The following is a 16,822-nucleotide window of genomic DNA, read 5'->3' on the forward strand; positions in this document are numbered from 1 at the left end:
TATAGGACTAGGTTAGGAATTTTAGATTTGCAAGTTTTGGGGAAAGAACTCTTGAATTTGTAGGTGCCATCCATGGTTAGGAGAAATCCTTCTAGTATTTCAAGCATCTTTTTTTCTTTGATCCAAAGATTATGGATTTAAACTTAGCTCATCAAACCCTTCTTAGAGCTTCCACCCTTAGCTACCTTCTTTGAACCAAATGCTATCATAGCATGATTCCCTCTAGATTGCCTTCTCGTACCATAGTCAAATAGTACACTATGGTTGGGTGACTTTTCACCCCTTGTCTTCTTAGAATGTTGTGATGATTAATATCTCAAATTCGATCGTTCATGCTAAGGCCTTTGCCTTCCTAAAGTCATGTTTAATTCTTAGACAATTTATGAATTTCTCTAGGGTCTTTCTAAATCTACAAGCTTTAACCTCGACGCTTGGTTTTATAATTCTAGTTTTTGAATGTTATAATTGTTAAGTCTCCTTGGACTACTAGACTTAGGCATGTGTCCATCCTTTTTGGATTGCTTGCCTAGGTTCTTCTCTATCCTCTTAATCTAAGATACGATAGTCTTATCATGAATTTTAGTCCTAGAGTTATTATGAGATACAATTCTAGGCATATCAAGATACTTATCTTGAAGCTATATCTATGCATGTGTAAATAAATAAAATTATTTCTATTATGCATGAACGCAAACAAAGAGAATATATCTTTCCCTTTACTTTGGAGCTCAAACTTGACTTGAGCTTTCAAATTTCTTCTTTCATTCCTTCAATTTTCCCTTCTTTCAGCACTTTGTATGTTAATGACTCCTCTTTCCACACGTGAAACAAATTATGTGTTTCTTTTTCTTTTCTTTTTCTCTTTATTCCTACAACTTGTATTACTTAAACTATTGCATAATTCACTAAGTTTAGGGTTTACTTTTACTTTTACTCTTTCTTGGTTAGAGGGCACTAGTTTTTGTAGTGTTTCTTTCCATTGCACCCAAAGCATATGGTATGCATAGGCTCTTTGTTCTTTTTAGGGGTGGAGGTACTTGAGGCTTGAGCTTCCAATATCTCTTCCTCAATCAAACTTTTCTCTTCTTCACTCCTTGAACTCATCTGATGTAGAAGGTCTTGTGTCCACCAAAATTTCTTCAATGGTTGGAACTTGAACAAAAATGTGGAGCTTCAATATTTTCATCACTTTTCTCCACAAACCTCTTCTTCTTCTTTGACTTTCTCTTCTTGAGTGGAATTTTCATGGAATTTGATGATATTCTCCCAAAGATCTTTGATGCTCTTATAAATCCCTACTTAGCGATGTGATTAGATAAAACTCATAAAATAAATTTAGGTTATTTTCATCGACCTCAATTTCATCCACTTGTTTTTTAAGCTTCCTTTCCTTCTCGTCCACCAAAAACTCAAGCGACCATTTTATAACACAAATCACATTTTCATCTATCTTTTCTCAATGTCGAAAACAATGACTCCTATGCGATTTTGGCTATCTTTATGTTGCTCTGTTGGCAGTTAGTCCAGCAAAGAACTCGTCGCTTTGAAATCACATGTTGAGAATCAAATGTCCTAGTTAGAGGTGTGTGTTAGGGGGAAGGGGATAACAATTATCATATGCAAATAAGATTCTGAACTATCCTTGCTATAGAGCTAGAAAGGTTACAAATGCCAATGCTAACCATACTATACTATGATGCCAATGCTCTATCTCAAAATCACTATGACTAGAGACATTTAATAGTACTACTACCTCATGCTTTTAGATAATTTCACATTTTACTCAAACTATCAGTAAGACAACAACATTCTCAGAACATTTTATCTTACAATTTATAATGAGATCATAAAACAAGATACATTTTTATTAATTAAATATGAAATTGCATTCCCATTGAATCTCTTTATAATTTGACAATATTATAACAATGCTAGCTCATAACTACACTGGTGGAAGTATGGATCTTGCATGATCAATGAAGAAAGGTGACGCCTCTCCACTCACTAGTTAATTTATATTGCAACTAGTCGACCCCCAGTGCGTAACACAGACGGTGGGTGCATGATATTTCTGATGTAACAGTCAGGGGTCGAATTTCGCGGGAACTCATGATCTACCATTCATCCCACCATGCACATTTTGCTTGTGTATCTGAATTTATCTCATTCCATATTCGTGGAGCCGACTCTAAGGGTCGTTGAGGTGGCGGATCCACCTTTTATATTGCAACTAGTCGTGATAATCAAATCATACCACATGTGACCTAATCCAACTTCACCCCGATCTATGTCGTGTTTGATGCAGCTTGATCCGACTTGGGTCATGCCATACCTTGATCTGGTCCACGAGTCAAGTTGGGTAGGGGTAGTTCAATACTAATAGGAGGGCTAGGCTAAGCACCACTTGCGTGTCAAGTCCGATTTGGATATTTATTTATTTTTAAAATAAAATATAAAATAATATTTATTTATTTTTCAAAAGGTATTTATATGTTTTTTTAGATTTTAATTATTTTATTATTTTAAAAAATATACATGGATAAACTCGAGCTTACTCAATCTGGCTTATACTTAGGTTAGGTCATCCACCTTAAGTTACTAGCCTACTTGGTACAACTAGTGAAAGATTAGGTTAGTTTTGATAGGGATGTATGATAGGGATGTAAATGAATTAAATGTTCCTGAGCAAGTTTGATGGTCGACTTAGTAAAAGTTTATTTATATTCGTTTAATACCCACAAGGTCAAATAAAAACTTGAACAACTTATTAAACTAAATGAATAAGCTTAAATATATTTGTATTCAGCTCATTAATATTCATGAAGAGACATTATGAACTATTCGTGAACAATACTCATGAACAATATTCACGAATAAAATTTGTAAACCATATTCATCAACGAAACTTTTATCAAAATGAATAAACAAGTTTGTATTATTAAGTTCAACAACCATTCAAATAAGTTTAAAATTAAAAAAAAATTTAAACAATCAAATAAATTTGAATTAAGAGCTTGATAATATGTAAACGAATTAAACTCAAGTCAAGCTTGAACAACTAATTCAACGACTTTATTCATTTTAAATTCGATTTGGTTGGAATCAATTACCTTATCAAACAAACTTAAACACCATAAAGCTCGACTCGTTTATAACCCTAAGTTTTGGTTTGACACACCATAAAAATAGGTTGCATGAGCTTCAACTTGCAGTCTAGTTGACTCATTTTGACAACTCTAATTGCAAATTTATGACATAGTACACCCTCTTTTTATAATTCAAAAACCTTCTAGTGAAGCCTCTAGAGCTTGTTGCGATGGTTGGAGGTAGGACGAGCTCTTATACAATAAAGGTTCGATTCTCACGCAGGACATCTCATACGTTCACGGTGCTTGAATCACTCATGATATTGGGTCGTTCACAAGGATCCATCTGTGTTTCTCAGATTTACCTTGGTGATCGATGAGAAACTTTTATTAGGTTGGATTGATCACCTCTAGTTCGAAGAGCTTGGATTGGATCGATCACTTTCAATTTGAAGAGATGAATATCTGGATTAATAAAAAAAATCCAATGGAGACCAAAGCTAATTGCACAACTTCCTTTTCTTTTTCTTTTTCATTTTTCATCCAATACTAACTAGTTTTTTTTGGACATTATTACCCTTCTTCATATCTTGGTTTCTAAAGCTCAACTTTATTTTTTTTTCCACTAGATATCTAGTGTTAGTATCAAATGGGACATTTGTATAATTAATGAATATATATGGTCATCAAATAAATTAAGTCAATTTTGTGATCTAAATTTTATTTGGAATTTGACTTAAGGGCATATTTATTATGAATTATAAATGTGGATACCATTTGTAGTATTTCTAATTTGATGAGGGGCCAAATTAGAAATATGACAATCTTTATAAGGGGTTATGGTCCCCAAAAGGCAGAGCGATAGAATTGTTTCGCTGAATCCTCATCGTCAGAGAAACCTAAGGAAATCTAAGGAACTCTGCACCTTTTGGAAGATCATTCTCGGCTGCTAGCGATGGATTCCGGTACACTTCCGAATTTTTACTTCTTGTTATTTCTTAAGAATTGGATAGACGATGCATGCGTTGAGATTTCTCGACATTAGGGCAAATGCAAAACTTCAACAATTGGTATCAGAGCGAGGTTTATCTCAGTTCTTAAGAAATTCTACTATATTGTTCGGTTTTCTTTCTGGTTTTCACGATTTCTCTGCCCGAACACGGATTTTCCTCGATTTCTCTGCATGTTTGGCTGACGACGAACACGGCAGCACACTGGCGCTGTCTGCGTGCGAGAGATCCCTGTGACGCCGGCAAAGTAAGAAACGACGGCCTGGTGCAGGCGCCGGGAAGGCAAGCGTCGGCGGCAGGCGAACTGCAGCGCGCAGGCGGGCGGAACTGCAGCTCACGGCGTGTGGGTTAGGGCAAGGAAACGTGGTTTTTTTTTATTAAGTTAATTAAAAAAAACGTGCATGATTAAACCGAGATGCACGTTTAATGGAATTCGGTCAGAATACCCAATGGTGCATGAAAAAAAAAGGAGACGTGCTTAATTCATTAAATTTAAATATATTATAAAATAAATTAATTAAATTAATTGAACAGTCTAATTTTACATGGCCGTGAGGTAATTAATTTTACAATTAATTACATGACCGTCAGTTAATTAATTTTACAGTTAATTACATGGCCGTGAGTTCATTTAAAGATTAACTTTCATTTTTAATCTTGTTCTTTAATTAGCAATTAGTTCTTTATTCAAATTAAATAAGTTGAATTATGATGTTGCCAAAGTGACCTCTCTAATTTGGTTTATTTAATTTTGAATTTTGAATGTTTGTAATTGTGTATTTCCATGTGATCATTTGATCGACCCAAAGGACGGTCAATGGTTGACCGGAGTACATAAATTACCTGTGATAATAAACACGTAACAATTATAAGGATTTCACATGAGAATAGCAAATCAATCCAAAGAGGGGTTTGTTATTTGTCGTGCATTATTGTTAGTGTTTGATTATTACAACAAGAATATTACTAGCAGTTAATTTTACTGTCCAAAGACTTGAAATTAATGGTGCACTAGATATCTTGGATGGGTTTGCTAATTATTTTGAACTAGATTGAAAAATTAAAGTAGTGTGCATGTTATTTACAGTTTATTTTCTGTTCTCTTTTCAATTAATGTTGCAAATATCTCTGCCAACTTAAATTCAATACCGGTCCTTAATGGTTCCAACTTTAAGGACTGGAAGGAGAACATTCAGATAGTTCTCGGATGCATGGACATGGACCTTGCGATACGGACGGAGCAACCCCCTACTCCTACGGTAGCTAGCTCTCTTGAAGAGAAAGCTAAATTTGAGAAATGGGAACGCTCTAACCGCATGAGTCTAATGATCATTAAGCGTGCAATTCCGGAGGTGTTCAGGGGTGCTGTGTCTAAGGACACCACCAATGCTAAAGATTACCTTGCAGAACTTGAAAAGCGCTTTGCCAAAAGCGATAAGGCTGAAACAAGCACTATTCTTAAGAGCTTGATTTCAATGAAGTATAAGGGCAATGGTAATATAAGGGAGTACATCATGGAGATGTCCAATCTTGCTTCAAAACTTAAAGCATTAAAGCTTGATTTGCATGAGGAGTTACTTGTGCATCTCATTCTGATTTCTCTTCCAGTTCAATTCAACCACTTTAAGGTCAGTTTTAACTGTCAAAAGGAAACGTGGAATTTGAATGAACTGATCTCTCATTGTGTTCAAGAGGAAGAGAGATTGAAGCAAGAAAAGACTGAAAGTGCTCATCTAGCAAGCACCTCTAAGGATAAGGGCAAGAAAAGAAAGAATGTGGATGCTGCTGGTCCAAATGCAAAGAAACAAAATAAAGGAGATTGTTTCTTTTGCAATAAGGCTGGACACATGAAGAAGGAATGTACCAAATATCGTGCATGGCGCGAGAAAAAGGGTATGTTTCTTAATTTGATTTGTTCTGAAGTAAATTTAGCTTCAGTACCTAGAAATACTTGGTGGTTAGACTCCGGTGCTACTACTAACATCAGTATTTCAATGCAGGGTTGCCTGAACTACCGAAAGCCAAGTGATGCTGAAAGACGCATTTTTGTGGGCGATGGAAAATCGGTAGAAGTTGAAGCAATAGGACACTTTAGATTGTTGCTTAGTACTGGTTACTATTTGGATTTAATAGATACTTTTGTGGTACCGTCTTTTAGACGGAATTTAATTTCTGTTTGTTATTTGGACAAATCTGGTTACTCTTGTTCATTTGGAAACAATCAGTTTCAGTTATCTATTGGTAATTCAATTGTTGGAACCGGTTCATTAATGCAATATGACAATCTATATTTACTTGATACAAATGCTTCATATAATGAAACCCTAAACATTGAATCAAGAGGTACTAAACGAAAACTAAATGATAATACTTCGGGTGCATTATGGCACAAACGTCTAGGTCACATCTCTAGAAATAGAGTTGAACGTCTTGTGTCAGATGGGATCTTGAATTCCATTGATTTCAAGGACTTTAATGTCTGTGTTGAATGCATTAAAGGAAAACAAACCAAAGATAGAAAATTGAATGCATTTAGGGCTACGGAAGTCCTTGAGTTGATACATACGGATGTATGTGGGCCATTTCCAATTCCTTCTTGGAATGGTCAACGCTATTTCGTATCATTCATAGACGATTTCTCTAGATATGCATACATTTTTCTTATTCAGGAAAAGGCTCAAACATTGGACGTGTTCAAGTCATTTAAGGCTGAAGTTGAAAATCAACTTAACCGAAAGATAAAGAAAGTAAAGTCCGATCGTGGTGGTGAATACTACGGTCGGTATGACGGTTCAGGTGAACAACGTCCAGGGCCTTTTGCCAAATACCTAGAGGAGTGTGGTATCGTCCCACAATACACCATGCCGGGCTCTCCAAGCATGAATGGTGTAGCGGAAAGACGAAACCGCACTCTACAGGATATGGTAAGGAGTATGGTTAGCCATTCTTCCTTACCAAAGTCACTCTGGGGTGAGGCATTAAAAACTGCAGCATACATTCTAAATAGAGTACCAACAAAAGCAGCTGCTAAAACACCTTATGAGCTTTGGTTAGGACGAAAACCTAGCCTAAAGCATTTCCATGTTTGGGGATGTCCAGCTGAAGCAAGGCCTTATAAGCCTCATACGGATAAATTGGACCCCAAAATAGTTAGCAGCTATTTTATTGGCTATTCTGAGCGATCAAGGGGCTATAAATTTTATGATCCCAACTTAAAGTCGATTTTTGAGACGAGTACAGCTGTATTTTTTGAGGATATTGAGTTTGGGGGAAAGAATCAAATAAAGGATTTTGTCTTTGAGGAAGAATCAACTTCTACTTCGGTTAACGAGGAGTTGATTCCTATTCCGATTTCTTTGGACAATGATCAGGATTCTCGTCCGGTCATTGAAAATACCGGAATAATTCTAGAAAATCAAGACAATGTTAATCTTCCAGAGGTGCAAACTCAACAACCTCAAGAAGAAGCTATTGAGGAACAAGTGTCATTGCGGCGATCTACAAGAGAAAGGAGAAGCACTATGTCGGATGACTATGTATTTCTTCAGGAACATGAGGATGATCTTGGTATGACGGAAGATGATCCCATCAACTTTCGTCAAGCCATGGATAGTTCCATTTCAGAAAAGTGGATTGATGCAATGAATGAAGAGTATAAGTCTATGCAAGACAATAAAGTTTGGGAACTTGTCCCATTACCAGAAGGTATGAAACCTATTGGTTGTAAATGGATTTTTAAAACCAAAAGGGATTCAAGAGGTAATGTGGAAAAGTATAAAGCTCGTCTTGTGGCAAAAAGCTTTACTAAAAAATATGGGATTGACTATAAAGAGACTTTTTCTCCGGTTTCAACTAAGGACTCTTTTAGGACAATCATGGCACTTGTTGCACATTTTGATATGGAGCTACATCAGATGGATGTAAAGACGGCGTTTCTCAATGGAGACATTGATGAAACAATCTATATGGTGCAACCAGAAAACTTTGTGTCAGGAGATCCAAAGAATATGGTTTGCAAATTAAAGAAATCCATCTATGGGCTTAAGCAAGCGTCTCGTCAGTGGTACCATAAATTTCATGAGGTAATTCTCTCATTTGGTTTTGGAGCGAATTTAATTGATGATTGTGTGTATCACAAATTCAGTGGGAGTAAACACATATATTTGGTTTTATATGTGGATGACATTTTGCTTGCCACAAATGATATAGGCTTATTGCACCAAACCAAGAATTTTTTGTCAAGAAATTTCGAGATGAAAGATCTTGGTGAGGCCTCATTTGTATTAGGAATTCAGATACATCGGGATCGTTCTCGAGGTATTCTTAGATTGTCACAAATGAGCTATATCGATAAAGTACTAAAAAGATATGACATGCAAGATTGTAAACCAGGAAACACCCCGGTCGCTAAGGGAGACAAATTTAGTCTCAAACAATGCCCTAAAGGAAATCTTGAAATTCAGGAAATGCAAAAGATTCCATATGCTTCGGCAGTTGGAAGTCTTATGTATGCTCAGGTTTGTACGCGTCCGGATATTGCGTACATAGTTGGCGTATTAGGCAGATATTTAAGCAACCCAGGTATGGATCACTGGAAGGCAGCTAAAAGGGTTATGAGATATCTGAAGAGAACTAGAGGTTACATGCTCACGTATCAGAGGTCAGATAGTCTTGAGATCATTGGGTATTCTGACTCTGATTTCGGAGGATGCCAAGATAGTTTGAGATCCACTTCGGGCTATGTCTTCATGTTGGCTGGTGGAGCCATTTCTTGGAGGAGTTCCAAACAGGGACTTACAGCTTCCTCCACCATGGCAGCAGAATTTGTAGCATGTTATGAGGCATCAAATCATGCAATATGGCTGAAGAGTCTTGTCACGGAGCTGCGCATTCTAGAAGGGATTGAAAGACCCCTTAGATTATTTTGTGACAACAAATCAGCTGTATTATATTCTAACAACAATAGGAGCTCAACGAAGTCAAAGCATATCGACATCAAGTTCCTAGTTGTGAAGGAAAGGGTACAAAGTGGACAGATTTCTATAGAACACTTGGGTACAAACTCCATGGTAGCTGACCCTCTGACAAAGGGTTTGCCACCTAATGTCTTTCTTGAGCATACTGCTCGTATGGGAGTTTTAGAGATGGATGATCTCTAGGTTGAGTGGGAGTTTATAATTATGATTGTCTTTCAGTTTGTTTTATAGATACTCATGTATTTGTTATTCTGATCAGTACTAAAGCATCATTCAGTTCATTACACTTTGTACAATTGAGTTAAAGTTTGATCTCACTAAAGTTAAAGTTGGACCAGTTGAAAATTGACATGAACAGATCACCTTGCATGTAATTTTCATGCCACTAATTCATGATTGATCTATGTCATTTAGTTATGTTGATGTATGTGACCATTGATAGGTTTAGTTGTGATTGATACAACGAAGACCGCTTTGATCCTATGTTAATATGACTAATGGACGAGATTGTTAGGAATGTCCTCGGATTTGATGACAATATTGTGCACACTAAGGATATATCATTCATTTTAATTATATATATGTCCAGTGGGAGATTGTTAGTATCTAATGGGACATTTGTATAATTAATGAATATATATGGTCATCAAATAAATTAAGTCAATTTTGTGATCTAAATTTTATTTGGAATTTGACTTAAGGGCATATTTATTATGAATTATAAATGTGGATACCATTTGTAGTATTTCTAATTTGATGAGGGGCCAAATTAGAAATATGTCAATCTTTATAAGGGGTTATGGTCCCCAAAAGGCAGAGCGACAGAATTGTTTCGCTGAATCCCCATCGTCAGAGAAACCTAAGGAAACCTAAGGAACTCTGCACCTTTTGGAAGATCATTCTCGGCTGCTAGCGATGGATTCCGGTACGCTTCCGAATTTTTTACTTCTTGTTGTTTCTTAAGAATTGGATAGACGATGCATGCGTTGAGATTTCTCGACATTAGGGTTTGCTGTCGCGACTTGCTTCGTGCGGGCAGCGGAGAAGAAGGGGGCGGTTCGGCTGCCGCGGTTCGAGTCTAGGCAACGACGAAGCTTCTCGGGCGAAGGTTCGACGGCCGGAGGTTCGAGGCTCGGAGGCTCGAAGACTGGGCGAAGGTTCGAGGCCGGAGGCTCGAAGATGAAAGTTCGGGACGCCGGCGAAGGAAGGTGCGAGGGTTCGGACTTCGGCACTCGCAGGCGACGGAGAAGAAAGGGTTTCGCGATTTTGCTCGTGCTGGCCGCGGGGAGAAGAGGATTTGCTGAGTACTTTCGCCGCGCGGCAGACTTTCGGCTTGGTCAGCGTGTTTTGGCGTGTAGCTGCAAATTAACGTGGTGCAGCAGGCTTTTGATGAGGTGATGGCGATGTAACGCTGGAGTGGCGTGCAGCGACATTGGTGGCAGGCTTTCCCGTGGTTCCCCCTCCTTCACGGGGTGGTCACGTGCAGCGATGTTAACGCAGGATTGCTTGTGGGTGGGCTGCAGGCGGCCAGAGGAGTTGCAGTGGGGATGGAGTGCAGCCGCATGATGTTCTTATTGTGCAGTAGCGTGGAGGAGGGTGGCATGAGATGCTGATGTGGCAGATTTGCAGGGATACATGATGTACTGTCACGCTCGGTCGCCACACGGCATGTTGTCCGAGCTGGCGAGCTTATCCTTCGGTCCTTCTCAATCAATCGAGTAACCAATTATGTAATCGATTGAAGGGTGTTGTAATCGGCTGATTACACCATCTTTAATTAATTAAGGGTACTTTAATAGCTTAATTTCTCCATTCTGAGACCCATTTTGAGGTGGGGCCCATTTCCATATTAGCCTTCTATATTGTTTTGCCTCTACTGACCTCTGTCGTACAGGAGATCCATAAAGCGCCGTGTGTAGGGGCGGAAGAGAAAATGACGGTGTGCTGTGTGGGAGATCGTCACTATGGCGCATGGGAAACCAACGGCGTGTCGCATGGGAGCGATTGCAGAACGCCAGGTGAAAGGTAGGCCAAGTTGTGCGTGGTGTGTGCACCAAGCTCAGTGACGAGCCTGGTACCTACGGATCAGTTTGAGGTGGGACAACGCAGATGGGAGCCCGACAAAGGAGATCGGCAGCTCAGATCGGGAAGCTTGAGAAAGCAGTGGGCGCGCAGGAGGCCGTGCCTAGATATCTGCGTTGTGGTGGGGCCCGTATTTGACTTTAGGCCAATCTTGATGGAGTGAAAGGAACAGATCATATGAAGTGATTGGTTTGACGTAGAAATTATGGTGGACGTAGAAAGTGGCTGACCCACCCCCAGGTAATAACTCCCCGCGTAAACTATGCAGTCGGTTGGTGTCGGGTCGGTAAACTAGTGGCTTCGAAGCCGGCAGATTGGGTGCCACGGACCGATATATGCCGGAATTAGCCAAAACTCTTGCTGATCTACGACTTAAGAGGGAGGCCAAGAGGGGCCAAAACTGAAGCAACTAACTGCATGAGACTCTGAACTGTAAAGGGCGCGAAAAACTGAGAGCTGCTGAACAGACTGACTGACCCAGATGTCAAAGTGTGTGAAGAGTAGAGTCAGTGAGAGTGTTGACCGAGTCGAACGAGTCAAGAGAGTTCTGACTGAGCTGACGGAGTTGAGGAAGTCAGTGAGAGTCTACTGGCTGAGCTGACTGAATCAGAGAGAGCACTGAATGCTCATATTATGAGTGAGCCGTTGAGCACGAATACCGAGGAGAAAATTGATGAAAACTATTTAGAAAAGAACTGAGGGAGACTCCGTACCTGTAGTAAGGTTCTGTTGTCGAAGGGAGTTCGATCCCGACTGCAGGAGCGCGGGGGAATTAAGCATGGAAAGATAGCGAGTGTTCCGAGATTTACCAGACTTTGCTGTGGCGGGCGCTAGTGGTCCGTGACCACCGGGAGTAAGCTCGACCCTCACTGGGAGGGGAGGTTGAGCCCTGAAAAGGACATTTGCTGATGGAGCTAGTGGTCCGATATGTTCCTGTTGAGATCGGCTTCCGGACACGTCGCCGGACCAGTCAGCATACAAGGGAAGAGAGGGAGGTGGAACCGCCGGAGAGGGCCTCCACACCGAGGAAGGAGAGAAGATCAGCCACCGGGAGGCCCTGAAATATCATCGAAAAACAGAGGTCATCCTGGCGCCGGGGAGTCCCCGGACGGCCACTCCGACGCTCAAGTCAGCCCCAGTCAGGAGGAAGAAGTACAGTAAAATAGAAATACTGTAATGAAATGCTCAACCCAAAAACGATAAGAAGAGTGAGAGAGATCCCGAAGAGAGAGAGAAGAGCAAGCCCGGAGCCCCCTCCCCCTTTGTTTTCCTTCTTCCTCTCTTTTTATACCTTCGGAGCCCCCTCTTGTCATGATCGAAGAGGAGTCCTTTTTGTTGAAGGATTGACCCTGCCTCGAGAAGACCACCTCCATTAATGATAGTCACGCCTAATCACGTTCCTTTGAAAGTATGACCCTTTCTCATAAAGTGTGGCCTTGGGAAGATGATACATCACATCTTCATTTAATGCTTGACCAAGTTTAATAGAGAGAGAAGACCATTTCTAACGAGTCATATCCTTCTGACAAGGCATGGTCCTTGAAAAGATTTTGATAAGACCTTTCTTAACATGATATGACCTGGAGCATACCCTTATGACAAGTCACATGGGCTGAGTAAAATGAATGCTTAGTAGGCTTAGTGGTCCTGGCAAAACTGACTGCCGAATGGAGCTGGCAGAACTGAACTGCCGGACTGAATGTGCAGAACTGAGCTGTGCCGAGCCGAATGGAGGGGCAGGACTGTGCTGCCGAGCCGAATGGCAAAACTGAGCTGTGCCGAGCCGAATGGAGGGGCAGGACTGTGCTGCCGAGCCGAATGGCAGAGCTGCCGAACCGAGCCGCATGGCAGTGCTGGACTGCCGAGCCGAATGTGTAGAGTAGGCCAAGTCCTAGATGACCGAATCCGAGGGAGGGGGTTATAACACCTATAACACAAGCCTCCCCGCTAGTCTAGTCGAAGGAGCGGAAGGTCGACTGACTAGACACTAGTTGGCGTAGTAAAAAGGGTCAATCACAGCTTCGCACGGCTAAGATAGATACTGTTCCTCCAGGTCAGAACCCATGTTAGATAAGAATGAGATCAACTATGTTCCCCGGGAATAGTTGACTCGAGATGCTGTGCTAGAGACGAACATGCAGCTTTTGGCATTTGATCCGGGGTGAAGACTCGGATCTTGATGCATCACAAGCAAGTGTTGTATTAGGCCGAGGAGTTAGCTTGAGTCAACCTTAGTCAAGTCTATGCTGACACGTCAGGTCCCACAGATTTTTTTTTCTTTCTCTTTTCTTTCTTTTTCCATATTTTTCTCTTATTTTTCTTTCTTTCTACCGCTTTTCCCGCTGCCATCTTCCCCATGTCGGCGCCACCCAATGAGGCCAAGCTCGGAGATGAGCCGAGACGAGGGCTCGGCGGTGATGACCATGCGTGGCGGTTTGTGAGGGTTTTTGGTCAAGCGCCGCGGGCGAGGGACGCGTGGGTGCGAGCGAGGGCTGGGAGACACCGCGGGAGCCGGGCGTCGGGTGCGAGAAATCGGAAGCGGAAGAGGACTCAGGTGAGCGAAGGCTTGCAGGCGATGTCGCGGGCTGCGTCGACGAGCGCGAGCGAAGCTTGCCGCGAAGGGCGAGGTTGCGAGCTTCGGTGGGCGAAGTTTGCCGCGAAGGATGAGGCTGCCGCAGAGTTTGCCGCGAAGGGCCAGGTTGCGGGCTTCGGTGGGCAAAGTTTGCCGCGAAGGGGGAGGTGGTGGGCTCCGGCCCGCGTAGGCAGCGGCGACTCACTGTCGCAATTCGGCTCGGGCAGGCGCTTGCTGTCGCGACTTGCTTCGTGCGGGCAGCAGAGAAGAAGGGGGTTGTTCGGCTGCCCCGGTTCGGTCCGGGCAAGCAGCGGGAAGAAAAGGGTTGTTCGGCGGCCGCGGTTCGGTCTGGGCAACGTCGAAGCTTCTCGGGCGAAGGTTCGAGGCCGGAGGTTCGAGGCCGGAGGCTCGAAGACGGGGCGAAGGTTCGAGGATGGAGGCTCGAAGATGAAAGTTCGGGACGCCGGCGAAGGAAGGCGCGAGGGAAGAGGATTTCGGCACGCGCAGGCGGCGGCGAATTCGTTGTTGTTGCGGCTCGGTTCGCGTAGGCGGCGGCGAGCCGGTTGCTGTTGCGGCTCGGTTCGCGCAGGCGGCGGCGAGCCGGTTGCTGTTGCGGCTCGGTTCGCGCAAGCGACGGCGAACCGGTTGCTGTTGCGGCTCGGTTCGCGCAGGCGGCGGCGAGCCGGTTGCTGTTGCGGCTCGGTTCGCGCAGGCGGCGGCGAGCCGGTTGCTGTTGCGGCTCGGTTCGAGCAAGCGCTCGCTGTCGTGGGCGACTTCGGGTTACAGCGAAGCTTTGAGGTCAAGGAGCCCGGCAGGGTATATGTCGGGCTTCGGCAACTTGGGAGCGAGGCGGGCTCGACTGCGCCTCGTCTGCCGGCTGGGTCGGCTGGTACGCCGGTATGTTCTTATGGGAGTGTGAGGGCTCTGCCGGAAACATTGACGATTCAAGCCTATGGTGGTGAGCATAGATAGGAGTAGTGCTCAAGCTGCCTGGCGCATGGGGCGAGCTTCCTCTTGCTCAGATCAGGGTGTTTCCTGCTGCGAGCATGAACCCGACAAGACTTGTGAAGGGGGTCGATCTGAAGGAGATCCGTACCCCTGCTTGGAAGGTAGGGCAACCTATGTGGAAGGCGGGGATGGAGTTGGGGGCCAAATTTAAAATTTTCCCTTTTTTTAATTTGAATTGGAGATTTGAAAGGAGTGGAGTAATTGATTTCAAGAGTCAAATCAGTCAAGCCAAATGAGATACGGCATGGTAAACTTGAAGAGGGGTTGCTTGTGATCCAAGCTAGTAATGGGCTGGATGTGTAAAATAAGCACGTGGCTGTTTCCTAAGGACTTTGCTGGCATGCTGAGTGAACTAGACCGGGGCTGATTTGACACAACTTTTGACTGATTACAACTTTTGTTGGAGGTCTGCCGTACTGTGTTCATTAAATCGAAACTTGGTTGGCGGTCGTTCGAAATGAGAGTGTGGAAAAAAGTGACTCTGAACTTGGTCGTCCCATATGTCAGATTTGACATAATTAATCTTCTGAGTCTGAGAGAATATAGCCAATAATTAATAATCTGAAATTAGAGTAGTTTAATATGGATATTGCCCGCAATTTAGGAACCCTTGCAATTTAGGAACCCTTGTTGAAGGAGCTGGAACAGATCAAAAATAGTCTTCAGATCGAGACCAGTGATATGAGGCCGAGAGGGTTGTGCAAGGGTGCTCCGAGTGAGCCTTAGAGTACTTAACCGAACTGAGCCGGTCAGAGAAGGTCCTGACGGAGCTGAATGAGTCAGAGAGAGTGTTGACTGAGCTAAATGAGTCAGTGAGAGTGCTGACTGAACAGAGTGAGTCGGTGAGAATTCCACTGGCTGAGCTGACCGAGTCCGCGATAGCCAGTGAAAGTTCTGCTGGCTGAGCTGACTGAGTAGAGGGAGAGTGCTGACGGCGCAGAGTGAAAAATTGAGGGGTTGCTGGGTGTTCAGGTACTGAGTAAGTCTAGAATACTGAACGAGGGGAGTGAGACTGAGAGGGTATCTTGCTGAGTTCTCCTTATCCGCACCATGTGGAAGGAAAACTAATATAAAATCAATACAATCAAACTGAGGAAGGAAGCCACCCCTGGAGTCCAAAAAAATAGGGGCTATAATGGTCCGAAGTGAGAATATTTTAAGGCAGGCCCCGGATGCAAGTTAGGAATCCTTTCCTCGGCAGTGGTTTATTGAGGAAAAGTGGTGGTATAGAGATAGTCTGCTGAACACTACTGACCCTATATATCAGGGACCAAAAATAGGTTCCACATAACCGGAATAACTGGCCACTGATCCAAGACTAGAAAAAGATATAATTTAGGGAAAATTATGAGTGAGTAGCCCGTGGATCCAGAATCAGAAAATATATGGTGCAGGGGAGATTGAATTCCACTAAGAGATAATAGGCCGCTACTCCGGGATTAATCATGGTGGGGCGGACCTATCTGAATATGCGCGAATCGATAGATAAATGTGAGCTCAGCCATGAGAGAGGTACTGACCTGAAGTCAGGTGGGGTGAAGGCGAGGTGTTAGAGCTCGATCCCGACTCTTGCGAGTACGTAAGAGGTTGATAGCTCGACCCGGCTTCAGGAGCACGGGGGAAGTTGAGCCCTGTAGTAAGGCTTGGTTGTCGAGGCGAGCTCGACCCCGGCTGCAGGAGCGCAGGGGAGTTTGAGATTGAGAATTGTAGGAGATGGCGATGACGGACGCGGTAGCGGGTCCGAATACCGTGATTCGGCTCGGCCTCAGCTGTGCGAAGCGCGGGGGAGTTAAGCATGGAAAGATAGCGAGTGTTCCGAGATTTACCAGACTTTATTGTGGCGGGCGCTAGTGGTCCGTGACCACCGGGAGTAAGCTCGACCCTGGCTATGAGGGGAGGTTGAGCCCTGAAAAGGACATTTGCTGATGGAGCTAGTGGTCCGAGACCATCAGAATTTAGCTCGACCCTGACTGAGAGGGGAGGTTGAGCCCGAAAAGGACATTTGCCGATGGAGCTAGTGGTCCGAGATCACCAGAATTTAGCTCGACCTTGACTATGTCCAAGCCGAAGGGAGTATTGCCGATGGAG

The 16,822-nt window shown here is 43.2% G+C and overlaps 1 protein-coding gene across 1 annotated transcript; it reads left to right on the plus strand.

The window, feature by feature from the left end:
- Nucleotides 1-5,292: 5,292 nt before the first annotated feature.
- LOC141812431 (uncharacterized) lies at nt 5,293-6,125 on the plus strand. Its single transcript, XM_074700423.1, has 2 exons — nt 5,293-5,989; nt 6,097-6,125. Exons 1-2 carry the CDS (start codon nt 5,308-5,310, stop codon nt 6,123-6,125), a joined length of 711 nt encoding a protein of 236 aa, XP_074556524.1. The 5' UTR covers nt 5,293-5,307.
- The last annotated feature ends 10,697 nt before the right edge of the window (nt 6,126-16,822 follow it).

This window comes from Curcuma longa, chromosome 19 (genome assembly GCF_044706935.1).
Source record: "Curcuma longa cultivar G26 ecotype Majalengka, Jawa Barat chromosome 19, ITB_CL_G26_1.1, whole genome shotgun sequence".
In the NCBI taxonomy this organism is placed as follows: domain Eukaryota; kingdom Viridiplantae; phylum Streptophyta; class Magnoliopsida; order Zingiberales; family Zingiberaceae; genus Curcuma; species Curcuma longa.

Coding starts and splice junctions, on each gene's coding strand:
- LOC141812431 (XM_074700423.1), top strand. CDS start 5,308: ATGGACATGGACCTTGCGATACGGACGGAGCAACCCCCTACTCCTACG. Junction 5,990..6,096: donor TGCATGGCGCGAGAAAAAGG/GTATGTTTCTTA, acceptor ATTTCAATGCAG/GGTTGCCTGAACTACCGAAA.